The sequence below is a fragment of the Cyprinodon tularosa genome, unplaced genomic scaffold, assembly GCF_016077235.1.
Source record: "Cyprinodon tularosa strain WSP-4 unplaced genomic scaffold, ASM1607723v1 ctg306, whole genome shotgun sequence".
NCBI lineage: Eukaryota > Metazoa > Chordata > Actinopteri > Cyprinodontiformes > Cyprinodontidae > Cyprinodon > Cyprinodon tularosa.
In genome coordinates, this window is record NW_024039015.1 from 418169 (window position 1) to 441313 (window position 23145).

Sequence of the window (23145 nt, forward strand, 5' to 3'; positions counted from 1 at the left end):
AATGTCAGATAAATATCTGTTTGTCATTGGTTAAAAAAGTAAAAAAAGGATCAGACTGCTGCTAAGTTATACATTGACAGAAAGTTAGCATCTTGCCAAAACACAAGACTCTGTTTAACTCTGAATGGACAACAGAGCATGAATTTATGATGAAAAGTAGTTGAGACTCTGGCTTCTGCACATTTTGTCGATGTGATTTGGACATAAGCTGTTGAGGGAAAAATGCAATTGAACGGCATGTGAGTATGGATTAATGTAAAACTAATAAATGTGCACCAGGTCACTCTTTAAATAGGGCTTTTTTTCATGAACTCATCAATCCTGAATGCCAAAATTATTTCTACGGAGCTGTACAAGCTGTATCACACTGTAAAACATAACCAGTCCAATGGAAGTTTAGATTGTGGCGTGAAAGTGGACCGATTTTCAGGGACTCGCCCACAGCTAAAGGGACGACCTTTAAGACAGCAGGTCTGCTGCACACTGTGGTAACATTTTGAACAGCACAATGTATTGAGTAAATGCAAATAAACGGTAAACCAATTATTTTTGACTTTTCATTATATTTCCTATTCAGCTTAGTAATTGATGCCACATAATGTCCTCCTTTTTGGTGCTATATATATAGATTAAGGAGGACCTGAATCATGGTTAAAATAAGAAAAAGAGTGAAACTGATAGGGGGGGTGTAAGATGATTGATTCAAAGGTTTGGGGTACCCCTAGAAAATCAGAGCAATCTTCTACAATGTGCCCAATGCAAGGCATTGCCAATATTATTGTTCCTTTGTTTAGTTGATGTTATTTATGGTTGGGGGGATCATAATGGTGTAGTAAATATAATCAAGCAGAGGCTTTTGAACACTGTTTTTATGAATTGTAAATGGCTATTCCAAGACTAGCAAAGGAACATCTATTATCACAACACAGAGAGTGGAGGAGTGTTTCTTAGGATCTACTCTAATGGCACACCCGGATCCTAATAATTCAGAAAATGTGGATCAATAAGACTGCTTATGAGACAGGCACCAAAGTATAAGCAGATGACCCAGTTTCTTTTGCAGAAATAAACACTACCATCTTCAGCTAATCAAATTGACAAATAAATGGCTCCAGTTTGGAACAATTAGAGAGCTTTTTTTCTGATTGAATTTGTTGATAAAATAAGCATTTAGGCTGAAGACAACACCATCATTACAGGGAGTTATCTCAGCATCCTGTCCTTTCTACTCTCTTCCTGTTCTCAGCAGCGACAGCCAATTACATTTTCAACACAAAGCACATAATGGAAACCAATTTAATGCTCCAAGTGAAACCAACCCAGTGACCTCTTTTCAATGTCTTCCTAAGCAGCTGTGTGTGGAGGCCCAGTCCGAACTGGATGCTGACACCTACAGACACTGAATGATGCATTATGTAGAGATCCAACAGAATCTATAAGAGTTCACTACCATATTCATATTGAAATAATCACCTAATGCGTAAAGTTGTGCTTTATCAATATTATCTTGAATAGTTTTAGTGTGCAGGAGGCTCCAATGTGCAAACCACCTGTGGTTTTACAGTACATTATAGAGGGAAAAAGCAGAGAAATTGAACAGACACAGAAAATTTTAAGACATATGAAGAAATCAGCTGGTAACTGAAAGAATAAAGCTTCAGCTTGACCAAACCAGATGGGTGAAAATGTAAAAAATCCAACCTGCATTTAGTGAACGTTAGATGTGCTACCAGGCTGAGCTTAGCTGGAAGTAGTTGATGTACCTTTAACGAAGGATGCTGGAGGAACTTTCATTCTATTCTCTCCAAGGTTAAACTAATAAAGCCCATTCTGAATGCAAAAGTATAAAGGTTTGGATCTGTTTAGCTATATTCCAGCATTAAGTATAGCTGGCAGTGCTTAAAACCTACCAAGATCCATGCTTTTGGACTTGCGGTTCTTGATGATGTCCAGATGAGCTGGGCTGTCATACTGCTTGGAGCGCTTTTCTGACATACTCTGGCGGGCGAAGCCTTCTCTCTGGAATGCAGCATCAGGTTCTGCATCGGGACTTAGAGAGCTGTAACGTATCAGGAAGAAAGAGGGAAAATGATGAGAGGCAGATTAAATATATTGGTAAGAAATGTATTTAATTGCAAGATTTTGCACTGCAAAATATTTATATCTATGTAAGACGTTTTTTTTTTAACATAAGTGCATTTTTGTGAGACACTTTGCCAATAGGATAAGACAATTTACATTAAAAATAAGAGAAAACAACTGCAGTCTCTTATCTCAAGTGCATAATATCTAATTTTCTTATTTTAAGGGTAAAAATGATAATTCAATTGGCAGATCATCTTATTTTCCTACCACAATGTACCCAACTTCTGATGGCTACTTTCAGCAGGATAATGCGCCATGTAATAAAGCTGGAATCATCTCAGACTGGTTTCTTGAACATGACAATGAGTTCACTGTACTCAAATGGCCTCCAGTCACCAGATCTCAATCCAATAGAGCATCTTTGGGATGTGGTGGAACAGGAGATTCGCATCATGGATGTGCAGCCGACAAATCTGCGGCAACTGTGTGATGCCATCATGTCAATATGGACCAAACTCCCTGAGGAATGCTTCCAGCACCTTGTTGAATCTATGCCATGAAGAATTGAGGCAGTTCTGAAGGCAAAAGGGGGTCCAACCCGTTACTAGCATGGGGTACCTAATAAAGTGGCCTATGATATATAAATTAAAAAGGCTGAAATGCTGAAAGAATACATTGTTTTGGACTAGGACTAGAGTGTGTGTGTATATATAATTAGCTAATCCATTGTATGTTCCTGATAAATCATATTAATTTTGTCACCTGGTACTATTCTGACTCTGAATTTGAGCACTGTTCTTCTCTAAAAACTCAGAGCTAATTCAAATATACAGGTTTTCTGAAATAGACCTTACTTCTTAACAAAGTTTAACAGGGTTGATTTCAGGGCAGTTCCAGAGCTTAAAGGTATAGTGGAGGATCTCGCGAATTTTTGAAAAGACCTGCCCTCTCCACTTTGAAAAAAATGCACATGCACAACTTTGTGCCGGCTCCAGAGAGGGAACGCCTATTAAAAGTGTGTGAAAGCGTGCACAAGCCCATTTCTCCTCATGTCTAAAAATTGCTGTTTGCATTGCTTATACAAGCTTACTTTCCAAAAGAAGATTCGCAATTTTTCCACTATGTCAGACTCACCACCGGTAAGTGCAAATGGGGACGAGCACGTAGGACGGCCTTACGTAAATATATCACCAAAATGATTGACATTTAGGAGGAACACTTATTTTGATGATCCACCAGGAAAAAGAACATCCTCCACCACACTTTACCTCTACTTTTGTTGTGAGGTTAGGATCCCTGTAACCAAGGTTCCAACATCTAGCTCCAGTTCTTCATTATTCCTTTGACTTTATGCAATGTATGACTATCACTGGATGCAAACCAGGCCCACAAACTAAAGGCTGGTTTATGCTTGACACAGGTCATCCACATGGCAATGAAGATCAGTGAAACCCAGTAGTTTCACAGCTTTTCCCAAATACTGGCCAACTCTAAGGGGGCATGTAATGGCACAGAGCGTCAATCAAGATTCAATCGAAAAACATATAGAAGTAGAATACAGTGTTGTTTCCAGCATTTTCAAAGCCTCTTTGTTTTTTTCCAATAGCTGTTCACAACCTGTTGATCATTGTGATCATTATGGGCCAAATCATAAAGACGCCTCTAGATGTTTATACATGTGCACCGTCTTGAGCAGAAGCTGTCATTTTTCCACAATGTTCTTCTCTGCAGAAATGTTACAAATCTTCCTGGTGTGTGTGGTACACTGGAAAAAATTGAAATCTAGATAAGTCATTTTTTCTTAAAAAAGGTGCATTTATTCTTCGACTGAGGAGGAAAAATAGAAATTTTGTCAATGGAACAAGACAACTTACACTTAAAATCAGAAAACACAATTGCATTGTCTTATTTCAAGTGCAAATGATCTAATTATCTTATTTTAAGAGTAAAAATACTCATTCCACTGGCAAAGTATCTAATTTACCTACTAAAATTAAGGGTAAATACGCTTAATTTAGGAAATTTTAGCTTATTTCTAGATGGTTTTTCCAGTGGACGATCAGGTTAGTGTCAATGGCATGTGCTGTGGCATTGATGCTAAAATGGCATCATTTTTTCAGCATAAACCAGGCTGTCACCATCATATATGACAGGGCCTAAATTGCTCTGTCAACTCAGGGTATTTGCAAAAACTCTCAGTCTGTACTGATGTTAAACTCGTATAACTGTTGTTTCAGCACCATCTGGTTCATGATCACCTTCAGCCTAGAAGATTCCTGGATTGCTTTAAACATCCTGACAAACTGCAGGGTGATGGTTTTATTCAGATGCTTGAATTTGGACATTAGACATGATGCACAATATATTAGGGCTAGGGACAGAAAATATGGACAAGGCAGGCTAACATGAAGTGTATCGATTTAACCAAAATTTCGTGGTTAAGCCTGTGTATGTAACTTTGAACCTGCTTTGGCTTAGAAGAAATCCCTTAATTAAAATAAGTAAGCACAGAAAAATGTCAAAGGATGTATAATGTTCATTAAAATACACCTGAAATGCTAAAAATAGAGTTAGAAAGTCATTGGAAATGTGTTTAAATAAATACATTTAGTAGAACCTTTATTTTGTCTTTGGAGCTGCTGGCACTTGTTTGCATTTAAATAATTCCTTTTCAGGATGTCAACCCTATTTAACAAAATACCTGCTTTGTGTGTAACAGAGGGGCTGGTGACAACTTGTCACTTTGCCATCGACCATACCTGACAATCCTAACTAAGATCAGACTGTCTCACAGGGCCAACTCCAGATGACACGGGGAGAGAGTGAGGCGGAGCGGGAAGAGAGGAATGACAGCACAGATGTATTATTCATTTATTCATCATCTTTTGCTTTTTTCTCCTGTCATCATTCCGGGCCCACAAAATCAGCTTGCCCTCTATTTTCCTTCTTCCACAAATGTCATTTGTCAGAGCATGACTGAGACAGTGCGGGCTAGAAAGGACACATTTTCACCCTGAATTTAGATTTAATTCACTCTGAGTCATGTTGCTTTACTGGGATAATTGAACACACACAGAACAAAGGCGGAATAAGAGGCCGGCAGTGGCAGTGTTGTTAAGTTATAGAGACTTGATGAATGTGTGACCATTCCAGAGAGTAATTATGCAGACAAACGGTCAGCATTCAGCTTGTCTGGGTGAAAATGGTGAGGAATCTGTGGGCAGTAGGAGTGAAGTTCAGTGAGACAGCGCTGCAGTAGTGTCAATTCACTTAGTAGGGAATAAGATCTGTTTAAGCTGGCAACTGTTTCAGCACCGTTTTTGATTAAATCTGAAACACACGGAGGGATGACTAAACGCACAGCATGGAAGGCTACAAAAACCTGGAGAGAAAAAGCAATTGTATTATCAAAGAACCCTCTGTCTCAACTACAAGTGATTGTTTTTGGAATTGTGTTGCCAATTTTGATTTACTGATTCAAAAGAGGCATTATTTATTTAGATATAATAGTATAATCAGGTTGGATTCCAATGTGACCAAATGTGAAATGTTTTAAATAATTTAACAAACGATAACTACCACCTATTAAACACTTTATTTAGTCTATCCACAGAATAAACTTGTTTTCTAACGGTTTTATATACACATCAAAAGAAAGGTGTCCTTATGTTCTGCTTGACCTTAGAGCAATCCACTAGTATTTGCAGAATATTATCTGATAAACCTAAATGTTCTATATACATTACAGGGTTCCGACAGAATAAGGAAAGTTAAATTCAAGACTTTTTAAGACTTTTTAATGCCACTTGAAATAAAAATTTAAGACCAAATTCACAAGAAACACAAGAAAAACCCGCTTGCGACAACTTAACCCAAAGGTTTATTTTAACATAAACCACTGCACTAATGTTTAAAATTTTGAAAAGCTTCCCATACAGGAAGAAAGCTAAAAACACACAAATGACAGATATATTTTAACTATTATTTAACTGAATTCACAAACTTTGTTTTAGCAGGGAAGAAAACAAATCAAGTGCTAAGTCTTTTTTGCAGCTATTTTTCTTTGTATGGTTTTCTTAGTATGTTTGATTTGGTGATAAGTGGAGGCGTTGCAGAGACAAGGGTGGAACAAAACCGAGAAATACCGGCTGTTTCTCGGTAACTCCATTTTGACGCTTTGTGTTTCGTGCTTCGCATGTGTGACTCCACTGCCTTAATTCCCATCGTCCAGATCTTGAATCGCTTCTTGCACAAAATCCACTGAGCCTCATGTATGTTCCCTGGTTTTAGCCATGGAGAAAACTCTTGCCTGGATAACCAAATTTCGTTACATTTACACTTGCTCATGTTTTCCAGACAAAAAGTAAATGGCGCATCTCCCAAATGTCCCAGCCGCAACAACGCTTTTATTGGTTCCGCTATCGGGATGGAACCAATAATGGTGAGCCATTATTTTTTTTTTTTATTAAAAAATTATAAATTTTAGCGTTTTATTTAGAAGACAAAAATAAATCATAATAATAATAATCCTATTTATGATGTTTTAAAAATTAAGACCTACGGAAGACTGATTTAAGACATTTTAATACCAATTAAGGCCTTAGCTTTATTTTGAAGAATTCAATGCCTTTTAAGACTTTTTAAGGACCCGCAGGAACCCTGTATATATAATAACTTTTAACCTGCTACTGGAAATGAATGGAATAGTTGCTTTATTCTTAAAGTGTTGATTGTAATGAAATATTGTTGATGAAGGTTCAGTAGATATTACACATGTCCTGAAAGAATAGTTGAGAAGATTTGAAATATTTACGATCAAATCCTTAGTCACTCTTTCTATTATATCCTCAGAGTAAAAAACTGTGAAAAATTTTGACCATATAACATCCCAGTAGTTAGATAATTTAAGAACTGATGAACTGATTGTTCACCGCCTGCATGCCTCCAGCCCATTTCCAGTAACACCAAATCTAGATAGATTGTACATTTCCCAATTTCACCTTCCGTAAGCTGATTTTAAAAGCATCCTTGCCCATTCTGAGCAGATGGTTTCCTCTCCATTTATCCTCCATCATCTAAAATTAACCAGAGTGGATATTGCTCAAAGGCAAAACCAAAACTGTAACTTGCATTTTACATTAGTGTTCCCATCTCTGCCTTCCTTGCTGGAAACTAAATGTGTCAAACTGCACCTCAGCCTCGTTGCAAAGTGGTCCTTTCTAAAAGCCCTTTCTGCAGACAATTGCTCTAGTGACTGATGTCTTTTTGACTTTCTCTATCTATAACCAGCTTCTTTGGAAAATAGAAACAGGACAAATATAAAAATGGCTTAGAAAATACATCTTATTGTGACTAGGAGGAAACTAATTTAAATGCTTTAAAAACAGGCTAGAGGGAAAGCTAAAACCCAGCAAGGAGCTTCTGAAATGTTCTCCTGAGGTTTAAGTACTTTGACTCAGTTGAATGAATGGCTGAGCTGGTGATAGCAGGGCCAGAGAGCTTGGAGCTGCCTTCAGAGCATAAAGCGTTTCATGCAGAGCTGGTACTGAAGTGCACCAGAGGACATGAGATCGTCAAAACATTTTATGCACCTTGGAAGAAGTAAACTTTTATACTACTTTAGAAAATGGTAAAAAAATAAATAAAAATGAAGTTATCATGCTGGGACCTGGATCACACTATTTTAACTTGACTGGTAGTGGGAATTGCTGGTCCTTGATTGATTGACTTTATTGATCTCACAGTGGAGAAATTAACTTCTTACATCAGCTCAAATAGTCAAAGAAGAAGAATGTGGCAAAGGAAGAGAAAGGTGCATTGGATATATACGGTATACAGAGTGCGTCCGCATATAACAACTTTTTTTGTTTGTTTTTTCTTAATGGTAGGATCACTATACAGGGTTATTGCAAAGGGTATATACATGGGTATTTATATAGATAATATAGAGAAACAGGTTATTAAATAGGGTATCAAATCTCAAATTGCACATTATACATTGCACAAGTTATTGTCATTGTAGTGTCGCAGAAACTATAATTCATTCTTCTTCTAACCAATGAATGCTGCATACCATAACTCCACTATATAACTTCATGTATGACTTACTAGAAGAAGATCTACATATTCTAAGTATCAATTAATGGTACAATAACATGTTTACTAGTGTTTGTTTAAGGTTGGGTAATAATGTTAGGGTAAGGGGGCAGTGTTAGTTTATCAGTTTACAGATGTCTGCTGATGAAGATTCTCAGTCATCCAGGTCATAGTCATTCCGTAAAAGTTCAAAAAAATATCCACTGGACTTGGTTTCCAAGATTTGAAAACGTTTCGCCACCTCTCCAGGAAGCTTTCTCAATTCAAATGTCTGGGTCCGCAGTGAGTTGCCACAATCTCTCATGCATCCACCATGTCGAAAAGTGACAAGAGGTACCCCCATCATGTTAGCATCTAATGAGCTTCACCAAGCCTCAATTTTTGCTTAGTTGGTAAAGAAACTGCCTTGAGATGTGTTAAAATATGCAAAATTTTCAATTTGCTGTTGCCAAGCTAACAGAACCCAAGGTTTTCCTACCATGTAAACAGCAGTAGGTATCTTTCACTGGCTCCTTTAATGTGCCCAATGTGGCATTTCCTGTGTCCATTTAAAATCTAGTTATTCACCATTCATGCTACAAACTGTGTTTCTGTTACTCCTAAAGGAAAATAAGTATTTGAAGATATTGGTGAAAATCAGTTGCTGAATCCTGATTGGTGCATTACAATTTAAGACTCTGTTCCAGTACAATCAAGCACAGTGCACACCATCTAGCTGCACCCCCAGCATTTTGCAGTGAGCTAGAGAGAAACAAAAAGAGGCGGTTGAAGGAATGAGAACATTTATGACACGTTTGTCACAGCAGCGTCCCAATGAGACACACTCAGCATGTACACAGCTACAGGGCACTTGTGGCATTTCTGCAGAAATTGATGTGCATGGGAATGTGTATTACCTGACAACAAAAAGTAACTTGCAGCTTAGATAAACTTTTTGTCTCATTTAAAATAGCATGTATGTGCATGCACTATGGGACTTTTTACATTTCTATGTCATTATGCTGACAACCTGATAAGAAAAGAATGAGCTTAATGAAGCACTTGGGAATCTTAGCTACCCTGTTGATAATAGAAACTATTGGGGAGTCAACTGAAGTAGGCGTTCTGCCTGCAAAGTTTGTTTGCTCCAGTCTGTGTGGACCTTTTCCACTTTATATGTTAATTTGTGAAATTGTTTACCAGCCAATGTGTATCTAAACACTCGCGAGACTGACTGCATCTGTGTGTAGCGTTGTGCATGTGAGGGGTGTGAAAGATGTCTGCCTGTATGTTTGACTGGAATCCTTTTCTATTCTTGCTGGTTGACAGCCTGTGTCAGAGCTGCCTGCGAAATGATGTTTCCAACTGTGACATCTCTTAGAGAGCGAGGAGGACACAGTCTAGTTCATCCTTTCTCTTTCTCACCGTTTCTCTGGTTGTCCAATTCTCTGTTCTCTTAATAAACACTGACACCCATTCTCCACCACGTCAGCCTCGTCCAGGAAGAGGTCTAAACCTTACTAACCACTGGCAGACAGCTAGCTTTTTTTTTTATATATATATATTTCTATCTCCAATCACATTAATTTATGATAATTTCTTATAATTGCTATTTGGGGTTATTTCTAAGAGTTTAAATGAAAAAAATTAGTCATATTTATTATGACTCATTTCACTGGTCAAAAGTGCACAAAAGCACATATACTACCTGTGGAGGATGAGGAGAGCCCACCTGCCCCCACCCATCCTCACCACATTCTACAGAAGTACCATAGAGAGCAATCTGACCCCCTGTCTCACTGTGTATGATGGAGGCTGCAGCAACGCAGACTGGAAGCAGGTGAGAATTGTAGTGAGAACAGCAGAGAAGATCATCAGGGCTCCTTTTCCCTCCATAGAAGACATTTCATCCCAGTGCTGAGTGTCCCGAGCCCGTAACATTATTAATAACCCCCTCACATCCCCACCATGGACTGTTCTCCCTGCTGCCCTCTGCGAACTGGCTTCGCAGCATCCGATGCAGGGCCAGCAGATTCCGAAACAGCTTCTTCCCCACCCTCTATCAGACCGCTGAATGTTGTTGGCATCATGGTTTTCCTCCCACAATATTTACATCTGATTACTGCTGCACTTTAAGGAATGGAAATGTCATGAGAGCTGTACAAAAAGAAATTTCGCTTTGTTTACACAGAGTGTATACAAAATGATGATAAATGTCTTCCAAGTCTAAGTAATATAGTCAGTACACACATATATTGATGCAAAATACACTCCCACACTGAATCACAAAGACCAAGCAAAGCATGACAAAGAACATTTTGGTTAGCTTCCAAAATGTTTGTTTTTACAGAAAACTACAACTATAAATCAAATAACTAACCATAGCTACATGGCAGTCCCAGAATCATGGTGTTGGGACATGGGAATGAGTATTGTCAGAATTGATGGAGGGCAAGGTTGAAAGAAGAAGGCAGCAAAAGACTAAAAGATTCTACTTCCAGCAGGAAATAGTCAAAAATACATCAAAAGCACAAGAAATGGTTTAGATCAATACATATTCATGTGCTGGAATTACCTTTTTGAAGTTCAACTCTAAATTCATTTAAGAGTCTTTAGGAGGAGCTGAAAATGATATCAGTGGATAATCTACATCTCCTTTGCTCTTTTATAGAGTAAAAAGGCCAACTATTTTAGTTTGAGAAAGAGGCAACAACCTTTGCTAAAAGGCTTCTAGCTCTAATTACTACAAAAAGAGCAACAACGTGCCGACTAAAGACAGTTAATTTAAAATACTTGCCACACTTTTCAGATTTTAGTTGTCAAACACGGTCATAGCCATTTCCCGACTTTTCCCATCTCACAAGTAAGTGCTGGTTTTGAATGACCTTTAAAATATACTGTTGATAAGATACATTTAATAAAACGGTGAAAATGTTCAAAGGTTATGGTTGCTGTTGCTGAATCAGTTAAGCTATAAAAGCTGTCCTTCTGTTGAAATGTAAATCATGATAAAAGTCTTTGGCATTTTACATCATAATAGCTTTAAAAGTTTATGATCAATCGGAATTTGACTGCCGGTATAAAGTTTTTTGTGTTCAGCATCAAAACTGGGAACAGTTTAAGGAAAGTACAAAGATTGCTGATAGAACAGAGAGAATTTGAATTTCTGGGAAGATAAATTAATTCTTTCCTCAGCAATCAAAACCAAGATGCAGCAGTGCCTCTTTGTTTCTGAAACTTCTAAGCTCAGATAATTTTCCTCCTCTCTTTTCAAAAGACAAAGCTGCAAATCATAAAAAAGATTTTTTTTTTTCTCCAAAGTAGATAGGATCTCCGTGAAGATTTAACAAACATTAAACAGAAAAGGCTGACTTTTGTAAAAGAAAACTGTTTATATGCCCATGGGAGATCGAGCTGAGACGCCCAAATTACTCTTCAGGATATAAATTCAATGCTGTGAACTGCACAGCCGACAGGAACAAGTTTGTATAAATGGGAATAAACCTTTAACTCACAGGTTTTTATCTAGATCTTGATTTAGGATATTTAGACAGCATAGGTCTGAGAGAGCAGTGAGAAAATAGACCCACCGTATGAAAGCAAAACTGCTCTTCATCAACTACAGAGACAAGAACCAGGTGGAGAAAAGAAACATTCCTTTTCCTATTTTAGAAGAGCCTGCTTCTCCTAAAGCTGCAATAAATATAAAACAACCATTTTTTCATACTGCTCCACCTCCCATTCTAGTAAGCAAATCCTTTTAGCTGTTTGTTTATTCCCATTATTCAGACACAGTATCTACAAGCATGTTATATGTCCTGCTTCAGATCACTTCGACATGGTTCTTCCTGTTTGGCTTTCCATTTAAACTGATGAAGGAGGAGGGAGACATAACTGAGGAAATTAATGTGCTGGGTCAGGACCCTGTGTTGAGCAATCTTTGGTGTTGACATGCAAAGTCAGAATTTAAAGCCTTTATTTATCCGCTGAAACCTGAGAGACAGCACATGCTGGATTCCATCTCTATCCTGCTTTGCATTACTTTCACAGACTCCTGCTCCCCACACAACAGATTGCATGATTTTAAACTGGGGTATCAAAGCTCCACCACTATTTTAAAGAGCAGCTTCCAAAATATATGGCATGAAAAGCAGCAGCAAAAGTTGTATTAATAAATAAATTAAATTGTGTTTAATATTTACAAAAAAATGTATCTTTATTTGGTATCAATCGGGCTGACAGTTCCAAGACTCTTTATTTTCTTATTTTGGGATAATGGGATATAATGGGATTATCTATTACTGAAAGAGTAAAGAAAATGTACGTTAAGCTACTTAAGAATCTTTACAAGGCCTGTCCTATTATCCACAATCCGTCTGAGGGCTGAGGTTCTATCATGACCTTGGAACCTGTTGGGATCTGGAGGTCTGTCCACTTTCTCCACCAGAGGGCGTACTAGATCTCCTGGAGCCGGAGCTGATTACAACCACCTGTCGCTCATCTGCTCATCAGGAGATCTGTATTTAAGGAGGCAGAGGACTTCTCTCCAGTGCCAGAGTGCTTGCCAGTTACGGTTAGCAAGCCTGAGCCAACCTGCCTGTCTGAATCTCTGACTCCCTGAAAACCAGAACCTGAACCTGATCTGTTTTCTCCTCTCTGCTTCCTAGATTGAACCTGTCTGAAACCTGGAACCCAAAAGAATATCTCTGCCGGTAATCCGCCTGTCTGTTCTCTGAAGAGCCCTGGAAAACTATTCCTGTCAAAGACCTGCCTGCCCGCTCTCTGAGGAAACCGGAAGGGAAACTCTAATCGGTAATCTGCCAACACTCAAACCAAGCTCTGCCTCCGCCTAGCCCTCAGCCTGCCGACAGCCTCTGGACCCTCACGGTTCCCCCCTCAGCCGCTCAGCTCAACTCCTGTACAGGTACAGCCCTGCACACTCTAATCCTGCAAATTACCTGGTCCTCCACTAACTCCTCTGTCCCCCTCTGCAGTGAACCCACTCGTGACCAGTCCTGGACCTGTTAACTCTGTGTGCATTTCAGAATCCACTCGTGACCAGACGAGTTTCCCTTGGGATCTGTTTATTTATTGTATTCCATCTTCTAAATAAACGTTTGAACTTTTATCCTGTCTCGGAGTGTTCTGCATGTGGGTTAGGCACCTGAAGCCAAACATGACAGAACCAGAGGAAAGTATGAAACTAATAAACATCGCAAGGAGGGAGAACTAGAGGGATTTGAGTAAACTAACCCATTCATTTCAAACGATAAAGTACTTTTCACATTAAAGTACTCTAAAGTTAAAAACATTCACAAATTCTCAATTATGTTTACATTTAAATTTTGATCTAATATGTTTAAGATTCAAGCCATCTCTCAAACTCAAGGCTTGGAGCCAGCTATGGCTATTAAACTTGTACTCAAGAGTGCAAAAAGGCCATCATGTCATAGAGGTATGTGTTCATTTTACTGTAAAGTGCATAAAGTTTCTATAACTGTAAAATAAATTGGTTTAAGGTTATTAAACCAGAGTGTACACTCACGTCATTTATACTGCCTCCTTTAAAGGTGTAATGCTGTCCACCAGAGAAATGAATTTGACACCTTTGATCTAAACAATGTGATTTTTAGCGTCCCTGAGACATGATGCAGCCACCACTGTGCTTTTAGATGGTAATAGTGTATGCAAGGAGTGTTAGTTTTCATGTGTCCATGTCCAGTCAAAACCTTAAATAAACATTTCATCTGATAATTTTTGCCTTTGTCCATAAATCTTTAGATTTATGCACAACTGATAACAGATTTTCCCACCTGAGCTGTCAATCTTTAAAGGAATATATCTTTCAAGGTTCAGAGCTTGGGATATATTTCTATAATCTTTATTCATTTTATAAGTTTTTCCCTGATGAGTCTTCTGTGTTATTTATTTTTTTTCAGCTAATATTCTGGAGCCCTGGCTGCCTTCAATTAGAAGCAATAATTACAAATCTAAAAGTATAGAGGGTGAAACCAACCACCCAGCTAGATATTATTTTGGGGTATAAAGAAGGCTAAATAAAAATACCTACTCCAGTCTTTTTTGGTTTTTATTTCTAAAGACAATGTGAAGCCTGCTCTCCTTCGACTTTAAAAAGAGGCGCTCTGTTGAGTTAGTCTGTCCATTAAAATCCTTAGCAAATGTATTTAGGTTTGTGGCTGCAGCTTGGTGAAATATGAAAACATTTAAAGGGTAAAGAACGGTATCTGGAACCTGGTGGAATAAAAGCTAATAAAGGAAGGAAATGGAAAATATTAATTTGTTAAATTGTAGGGTCAGAGAGAAGGACAAGAAAGAGCATAAACCACAGTGATTTAACAAGCCATCCTCTTGTGTATGCATAGCATGTATGCAGCTTTAGCCTCGGTGAGGTCTCCCATGAGGGCACAAGGCTGAATAATACTAGAGGCCAAAGGTTAGCCTCTCCAAGCTCTGCACAATACATATTCAGCCCTTACAGACCTCTGACTGCACTACAGCAAGAGCTTAATTAAAAAGCAACAGTTCCAGTACACTGGGGTCTGGCTAACCTACATCCCCTACTAGCTTTGTCAATGCTGGATATTTGTGCTGAGGGATCTTGGGTGGGACTTAAAAAGCAAAATGAGAAACTGTATAAGTAAGTCTGAACTGCGATGTATACTTGCTGTTTGTAGCCAGCTGTTAGCCAGTAAGTAAAAGAGAATGTGCGACTTATGTGTGTCTGTGACTTGGAAACATGAATTATTCAGAGTCACCCCAGGCGCTGGTATGTGGCAAACCCCTGCCTTGTGTGCACACATCATGCTTGTGTGTGTGTGGGTGGATATGGCCACGGCGTGAGGAAGTCTGAGTGCCTCTCAGACATATGCTGTAGACCTAATCCACTATGACAAACCTCTGACATCATGAACAGCAGGCATGCTGGGCAAATCCACTCATCCATAATAAATGAGTCAGAGGAAGGGAGAAACATGGGGAGAGATGAGGGGAAACTTCAGGAGGAGCAAATAAAAATTCTGAAAAAAAATTGACTCAGCAAGTCTATTTTTGACATGCAGTCTGAGATCGTCATGCCCCACTAAAAATAAAAATGGATACACTGTTTAAAAAGCTTTCTACCTCTCTGCACACACACACATATATTATATATATATATATATATATATATAGCTCCATGCTAATTTTCCTGGAGCTTTGCTAAACAGCCTGGTTTAAAAGGGTACCTCTACTTAAGCAGCCAAGTCCCAACAGAGACTTAGTGTTCTGAAATTTTATTATAAGGGTGCTGCAGTAAGGCTGTGGTCTATACATCGATTTGGGCGCTAAAATCCCATGAGTGCTTGGGGTTGTGGAGGTGGACGAACTGTATGAGCCCCGGAGAGTCTTTTACACACCGTTTGACTTCTACTGCTGATCCATTATTTAACAAAACACCTTTCCGCACATGTAGAGCACACTCACAAAAGCACACACATTACAAAAACTGTTTTGAGCAAGCACACATTTTTCTTAAAATTGAACCTTTCATGTAACAAAAATAACTATGTCATCACACTTTTTGGGATTTCAATTACTGTTTTTGTTAAGTAAAGTGTTTCTGCTATTTAGCACATATATTACATTAGCACATATACAACTTTTGCTTTTACAAGTATTCATACATTGTCAAACTTTTCCTGTTCCTCCTACTTTGTTTAGATTATGTACTGTAGACCAACACAAAATAGAACATAATTTTGAGATATAAGGAAATTCTATATTTAGTTTTTCAAATCTAAAGCTTTGGGCCTGAAAGTATATTGGACAACCTAATCAATATTATAATTTTAAATTAATTAGAATACCTGCCTCAATAAGTTTTTTTTTTCAGTTAATTTTGTTTTTCTTAAGATAACATCATATAAGCTGGTCTTAAACATAATTTTCATATATTTCTGTTTTTAAAATGTTCTTTTTGCTGTATTTATCTTATTCTATCATTTAACCCAAAAAGCTGCCTTTTCGTTTGCCGTTTAAAGAAAATCATCAGATCTAAAATACAGGTTTGAAAGCATTATTTCCTGTGTAGCTAGTCCATAAAGCTACTGAAATGCACCTTTTTTTTAAATAATTTTGTTTTAATATAATCTATTTATTATTTTTTTAATAATATTGATAAAATTTACTTACTATGATAGTATTTATTTGATTCTTGGTATTAACATTTGTTCATATTCCTTTGTAATACAGCAAACTCTGGATTTAAACTGGTTGCAGCTCGAATCTCAGTCCCACTTTACAGCACAAGCGCTCTGACGGGCTCCACTACAAATGCAAAAGGTATTCTAATAAGCATGCTTAGTCCGACCAAAACACCCGGAGAACTTTTCCAAACTCTTTGACTTTTTGCTCATTTACAGACAGATATTTTCTCTTTTTTCTTCTATAATGGGGAGGAAACTCAGTACAGAGAAACTTATTTTTCTGCATTTAATATATGTGTTAAGCATACTCAATAATAATGAACAGCATTGATGTATAAATATAGTTAGCTATTATTATAGTCAGGGCTTCTAGAAAAACTGGTTGCAGGATGGAGAGCATCAGGCAACATCAAATCTCAAATAATTTAAAAGAAAAGACTGACTTTCTGACATGTTAGTATGTTTTAAACCAGCGGTCCCCAACCTTTTTTGCACCACGGACCGCTATATGTCAGACAATATTTTCACGGACCGGCCGGGCGGTGGGGTGGGGGGGGGTGTAGATACGATCGAGTCAAATGATACGACTGGCATAAAATCAAATACAAACAGCATAAAAATAAAACAACAAGCCGGTCCCATCTAGGCGTAATCGAAGAAAATGACAGACAAAGTGTGCTCCTGATGTCCAGTCTGCTTCGTAGCTTTGTTTTGGTCGCTGTAACCGCAGAAAATCCCGCTTCGCAAAGATAGGATGAGTCTTGAACTGAATTAACCTGTGTCAAAAGGCACAGATGCACCGACTGATGTAATTGGGAGAGAATACCGCAATTTTTTATATTTTTCTAAATAAAACATCACTCAGACTCTGTTCGTCGACAAATTATATATATATATATATATCCGCCCGGTGGTTGGGGACCGCTGCTTTAAACCATTAAGTGATGTGCGCGTCATATTGCCGTCGGGTGTGAAGGTTAACCTCTGCCTCAAATGGCTTCATTAATATTCCCATCAACAATGAGCAGCAAAACTGTCCTATACAAAAAAAAACATTCCCAACTAAAAACGTCACCTTCACTTTGTCACACAATGTTTTGCAACATGAAGTTTTCTGCTTTGATTAGAATTTTGCACAGGAACCAAAGGGTTCCCTGGTCTGGATGCTGTCCTTCTTGTTCAATATACTCATCTTTAAAGAGCAGAAACTGATCTTTTATGGAGATGAGTGAAGAACCTGCACTCTGGTGCTTTTAACTTGAACACTGGTTTGAATCAAGGTTGTCTGAGTAAAGTGAACCGATTACAACTGCTACATGGGTAGAACACTGTTTCATATAATTATTGGTTTTAATTGGCTTTTTAACTATGTTGAACTTTGCGGATCACTGCTTAGTTTGTGGTTGAAGTCAGAATAAAAAAAAGGTTTAAGAGATATGAATAATTCATCAAGGTTAAACAAAACAGTACTGCTTTGAAGTAACTATTTTCTCTTACTTTCCTAAAAATCCCCCCTTAAAATACAAAAAAAACTAATATTAATGTAGAATTTACAAATTGGACAAATATTTAGGAATTTCTATCTAAAAACAACCCCTGTCTCTCGTCCTTTCAAACATGGGTTGTTCAGAGTTCAACGATTAATAAAAAATTCAACCAGCACCAAAGAACAACTTGCCATTCGTTTTGACCGGGCATCTCGCAAACCCAGACAACTGGGTTTTCTCCTACAAAGCCCATGTCGTCATGGGAACTGGAGGACGAATGGTCAGACAGGTGGGCCGGAAGCGGTGGTGGCCTATCGTCCTCAATCATCACTGTGTCATCTTGTGGCATGTTGACAGTTGGAGAGAGCTGGAAGTGACCTGACAACGAGACAGAAAAAGGGAAAGATTAAGCAGGAAGCATAAGTTACTTTAAAAGTATGACTTTCAAACTTTCAAAACTGCATCAATATTCAATTCCATGCAGTCAGGGGGGCCTGATAGCACAATATCTGACAAATATGTGATCACGCTGAAGCAACTTGAGACTCAGCCTCCTTCAAAGGCACTGTGTGATAAACATAATAATATCTTACTTTACAAATTGCCGAGATAAAGTATCTAACCAACGGATAACTTCAGACAAGGACGTTAACACTGTGTGACTGCACAATGAACATTTCATATAAGCCTGTTTCAAGGACATTAGCAGAAAAAAAAAATTCAAACAAGTGCTAATCAGGGGAACATTTGCAATGCTAAACACACAGAAAACTGAACCAGCATGTAAAAAGCACAGTTTCCATCAATGCAGATATCAAAGAGACAGAGAAAACAGCAATCTCTAGCTTGTTTTGCCATCATCAGTGAACGACTGGTGAGAAAACGGAAAATGATAACATTTTCAAATCAGTAAACATAACAGACTGAATAACTTTCTTCAGTGTTGCTTTAATGAAGCACTTGAATCAAACTCAAATGCAGGTACAGTAGCAGCCATTTAAAATTGCCCGTTCCAGTCAAACGCCCGCCAAATGGCAGCCCACTCCCCTGCAACTCCCAGCAAAATCCCCTCCATGAACCCAACATATTTTTTTTACTCTGACTCCACCGTTTCACTGAATTACAGGGTCTGACCAGGAGATGATGCTTCCCTTAATATCTTTATGTTTACAAATTATGACAAAAATAATTTTTTGTACAAGATTGATGTTAAAAATAAACTTTTGTAGGATTAAATATCTGATAAAATATAAATGATCAGAAGGGATTTACTGTTTTTACTGCATCAATCATTGAGTGTAAACTAAAGACTGACATATTGGATTCAGGAGTCAAATTTTCTTACCTAAGGGACATTTTTTGAGAAGTTAGTTTGGAAATGTTGACTTCTGTTCAATTTATTTATATTACATTTCAGAAATAGATTGGCGGATACATTGCAAATATATGTTAAGTTAAACATTTTCAAAAAATTTTTAACCCACAAACACGTCCCCAGACAGTAGAAATACATACATAAAAAGTAAGGTTAAAAAAAATTAGATATAACAAATTAATGATGACATCACAGATAACTTAAAAATATGGTAAATCAGTTCTGGGGCTGCTCCAAAGATGGTGTAGAAGGGGTTTAGTTTTATTTCACAGTGCCAAGCTTCAGATATAGTAGAAAATAAATCATGTGTAGATGAATGTAGCAGGTAGACTTCTACACCTGTCACATCCTGGCTCTATTTATTAGGGTAAATATTTCCCAGTTTCCACTTCTGAATATAAATGTAAGACAATGTAGAACCACATTCATCAACTAACTATACATTATTTACATAATGCTTGAGGTTTTTGTCACGATTTGTTTGGAGGTTTTTATGAGGACCCAAATGCAGAGGCTGACAGGCAGGGGTGAGTTCTTAAAAAGTTTAATGGAGATCAAGCAGCAAAAACAGGAATCCAAAAATCCAACTTAAAAATGTTAAACAAAAACAGGTATCCAAAAAATGCGACATAAAAATCAAAAACAAACCAGAACCATGGAGACATCAGGGGAAAATCATCAAGGAGCCAGGGTGAGAAGAGGTAAGACGAAGAACCAGCAAAGAGGGACTGCAGAGGGAGTGTATTTATGGCTGACTGAAAAAAGGTAGTGCTAATGAGCTGATAGGGAGCAGGTGTGACTAGTGCTGATGAGGAAGCCAAGGGAAAAGAACACAAGGGGGCAACAGAGGACAGACAGAAAAACCTAATCAACTTAAATGAATCCAGACACACCAATAAAGCTAGAATATGTTGGCCTGCCAATCCGCCATAAAACAACAGAAGAAGAAGAATAAAGCTAGAAAACAGGGGAAAAACCTGTCTAAACTTGAAACTGAAAACTTAAAGAAAAACAACAGAACCAAGATCGTTACAGTTTTATAGCGTAACCCTAAAAAGAGCAACCAAACCCACACAAAATGTCTTTTTCAAACTCAAAATTACAAGATCAAATGTATAACAGATATGTAAGTCAGTTTTCTAAGCTGTGGAAGAGATATTTTCTTTTTTCAAGATGTTTAAGGATCTGCAGGTTGTTAGAGTGAATGCACAATAAAACATGCTCCGGCTTTGCATACACACTTAATCTGGCCTACATTCCTAACTTAGGCCATTTGCTTCATGTCTGTCCTTCCTCTTTGCCTACTTTTCTGCTCTTTTCAAAAATGCAACTAGTGTCAGACATTTGAATTCTGTTAGCATTGACCATTCAATACAATATGTATACAAAGAGTGGTGCCTTTGGTATGCTAGCATTGTTACTGAGGCTAATTCTGGACGAGATACTTCCTTCCACCATGATATATATATATATATATGTTTTATTTTTTGGGCTTCAAAGATTCAATAAAATTTTGTATTTATAAATGTAAAGACAACAAGAGCTTGACTTCAACTCTATAAACAAAAGGTAACAAAAGTGTTTAAAATTGGTCCTATGTGCAAGAGTTTTACAAATAACAGAGATTAAAAATAGGGATGCACGATATAATTGGCCCTCTATCAGTATCGGCCTGTATCGGCCTTAAAACTGAATATTGGACATCGGCCACCCCACCGATATTTAACCCGATATTTGATCAGCTTCTGAGTTTCTAAAGTCTAAAAAAAAAAAAAAAATACTGCTTCTTCTTCTTCTTCCTCAAAAACTTCTTTTTTACAGACTTAAAAACTTCTAAAGACGAGGGAAAAAATATTGATACATTAAAATATCACAATATCTTCATATGCTGATATATTGCCATTTAAAAACACCACATCAATCTCTTTTACTAATGAAATATTGCTATATGTCATCGTTATGCTACGAAATCCCCCGATAATTCACGAAATTTTGCCATATTTTTATATGTTGATATATTGGCGCGGTATCGATCTATTTTACTAACAAAATCTCACAAGAATTTGCAAAATATCACGAGAGTTTGTAACAGAACAATGAAATTTCACGAGATTTTGAAAGTAAAATAGATCGATACCGCGTTTTTAAAAATCAATTTGATATCAGCATATGAAAATATATTTGAGTATATTATTTTTCAAAGTGTCAGTAATGGATAATAAAACAGCTATTTTCAATGACTACTTATTTTTGTCCAGCTTTAACATCAGTATCGATATCGGTTATCGGCTACATGAGTTTTAAAATATCGGCATATCGGATATCGGCCAAAATCCCAATATCATGCATCCCTAATTAAAAATAGGGTTGAAATTTATTATGGGTATATTTCTCAAAAGAATGCTGGATACAAACATATTAACATTAAAAAGCAGGGTTTTTTTTACCCCTCTCTACCTCTAAACAACCTTCATTCTGACAGCTTATGCATAACCCTGTTTATAACCTGAACAACAGAAACAAATGATTTCTGATTGCATATAAGTGCACCTGCCAAACGGTAGCAGTCACCTGACAACCACAGAAAAATGACATTAAGAGAAGCTTAAGAGACTTGCCATCCAGGGTTAAGTGTGTTATTGTTAAATACAAAACTTTTTAGACATAAGCAGCACCAGCCATTTTTCTTCTCTTCTTCTCCACCAAGGACAAATGCTTAGCAGAGCTTTTCTGATCTGTATTCTGTCCCTTCCGACCCTCCTGCTGAGGACATTCAGAATTGCTCCTTTGCTGCTCCTCAGGAGTCAAAGTCAATGGGGAATGTTCTGGCACTCAGCACCAAGGGCAGCGGAAGAGCTGCTCAGCTGCATAAGAAGTGGAATTTACAATGCTTGGTTGGACGATTCACTCAGTGTATGACACACGCATCAGCCCAAAGTCAAGACCCATTACCAGATCACCTGCTTACCATTAGGGAAGGCTTTTCTGAACTTCCTGTGGTCTTTGCTTTTGTTTCCATTATAAAAAGAGTCATTTCCTAAATGTAATAGCTTTGGAACAATCGTCCTTAATCACTTACAGCAGACAACAATATTTACCCTGGCATGATTCCAACATGAGAGACTTCTTAATTTGACACGGGCCCTGCACATGATAAATGCACACTGTGGAAGAAAATCTGAGCAGCAATCAGCACAGCAGTGAAATATATGGTTCGGTCTCAGGATTCGTTCAAGCAAAACAAAAAAATATTTTAAAAAAACATGGATGGGCAGAACAGAGTGCAAACATGTCGCAGACTTTGTGTGTAAAAAAAATCAATTGGAAAAAGAGGACTAATTAAAGTCATCAGTCATACAAATGAGTGCTCTGGTAATCACTGTGTCTTAAATGCATGTTCTGTGTCACAGGCTGAGCGTTCAGACTTCTGGGTAAATAACATGAAAAATATAGGATGTTAAGTTTGGTGTATGATGCTTTATAAGATCTTTTACAGTGGCAAAGAAAATAACTGCATTTAGAATTGCTAACATTTTACTCATACTGTCTAAAAAAAGCTTGTTAACTTACTTATATATAATATAATCAGGGATTTTATATGTAGTGACCTGGGAAACAGTCCCTGAATAGTTAGAAAAATACAGTATATAAAAGCAAATTCATAGTCTTCATGCGGTATAGCACACATTATTAGCAGTATAACAAGAACACATTGATATTGAATTAAATCCAATGTTAATGTAGAACCCATTAATCTGCATGTATGATGAATAGTTTTCTAAAAATTTATCATATCTATTATGTTTACTGCAGCATTTATTCTCATGATTGTCTGATGGATAAAGGATCAGTGCTGGAGTGTTTGGCTAAGCCTACACTTGAAAAACGTGTGTCACACTGCTACACTGCAAAAACGATC

General features: G+C 37.6%; 1 protein-coding gene and 1 long non-coding RNA gene across 4 annotated transcripts in view; one reads left to right on the top strand and one right to left on the bottom strand.

The window, feature by feature from the left end:
- LOC119787944 (partitioning defective 3 homolog) overlaps positions 1–23145 on the bottom strand; it is a 502126-nt gene that overhangs the window by 196848 nt on the left and 282133 nt on the right. For all 3 annotated transcript variants that reach the window (XM_038292032.1, XM_038292030.1, XM_038292033.1), the window contains 2 exons: positions 18043–18229; positions 1911–2059 (listed from right to left, as the gene is read on the bottom strand). In XM_038292032.1, the coding sequence (XP_038147960.1) occupies positions 1911–2059; positions 18043–18229 (336 nt within the window). The remainder of the gene's footprint in view (positions 1–1910; positions 2060–18042; positions 18230–23145) is intronic.
- Positions 12922–13288, top strand: LOC119787945. The gene is made up of 2 exons (XR_005281399.1): positions 12922–13084; positions 13155–13288. It is a non-coding gene; the product is annotated as an uncharacterized LOC119787945 (long non-coding RNA).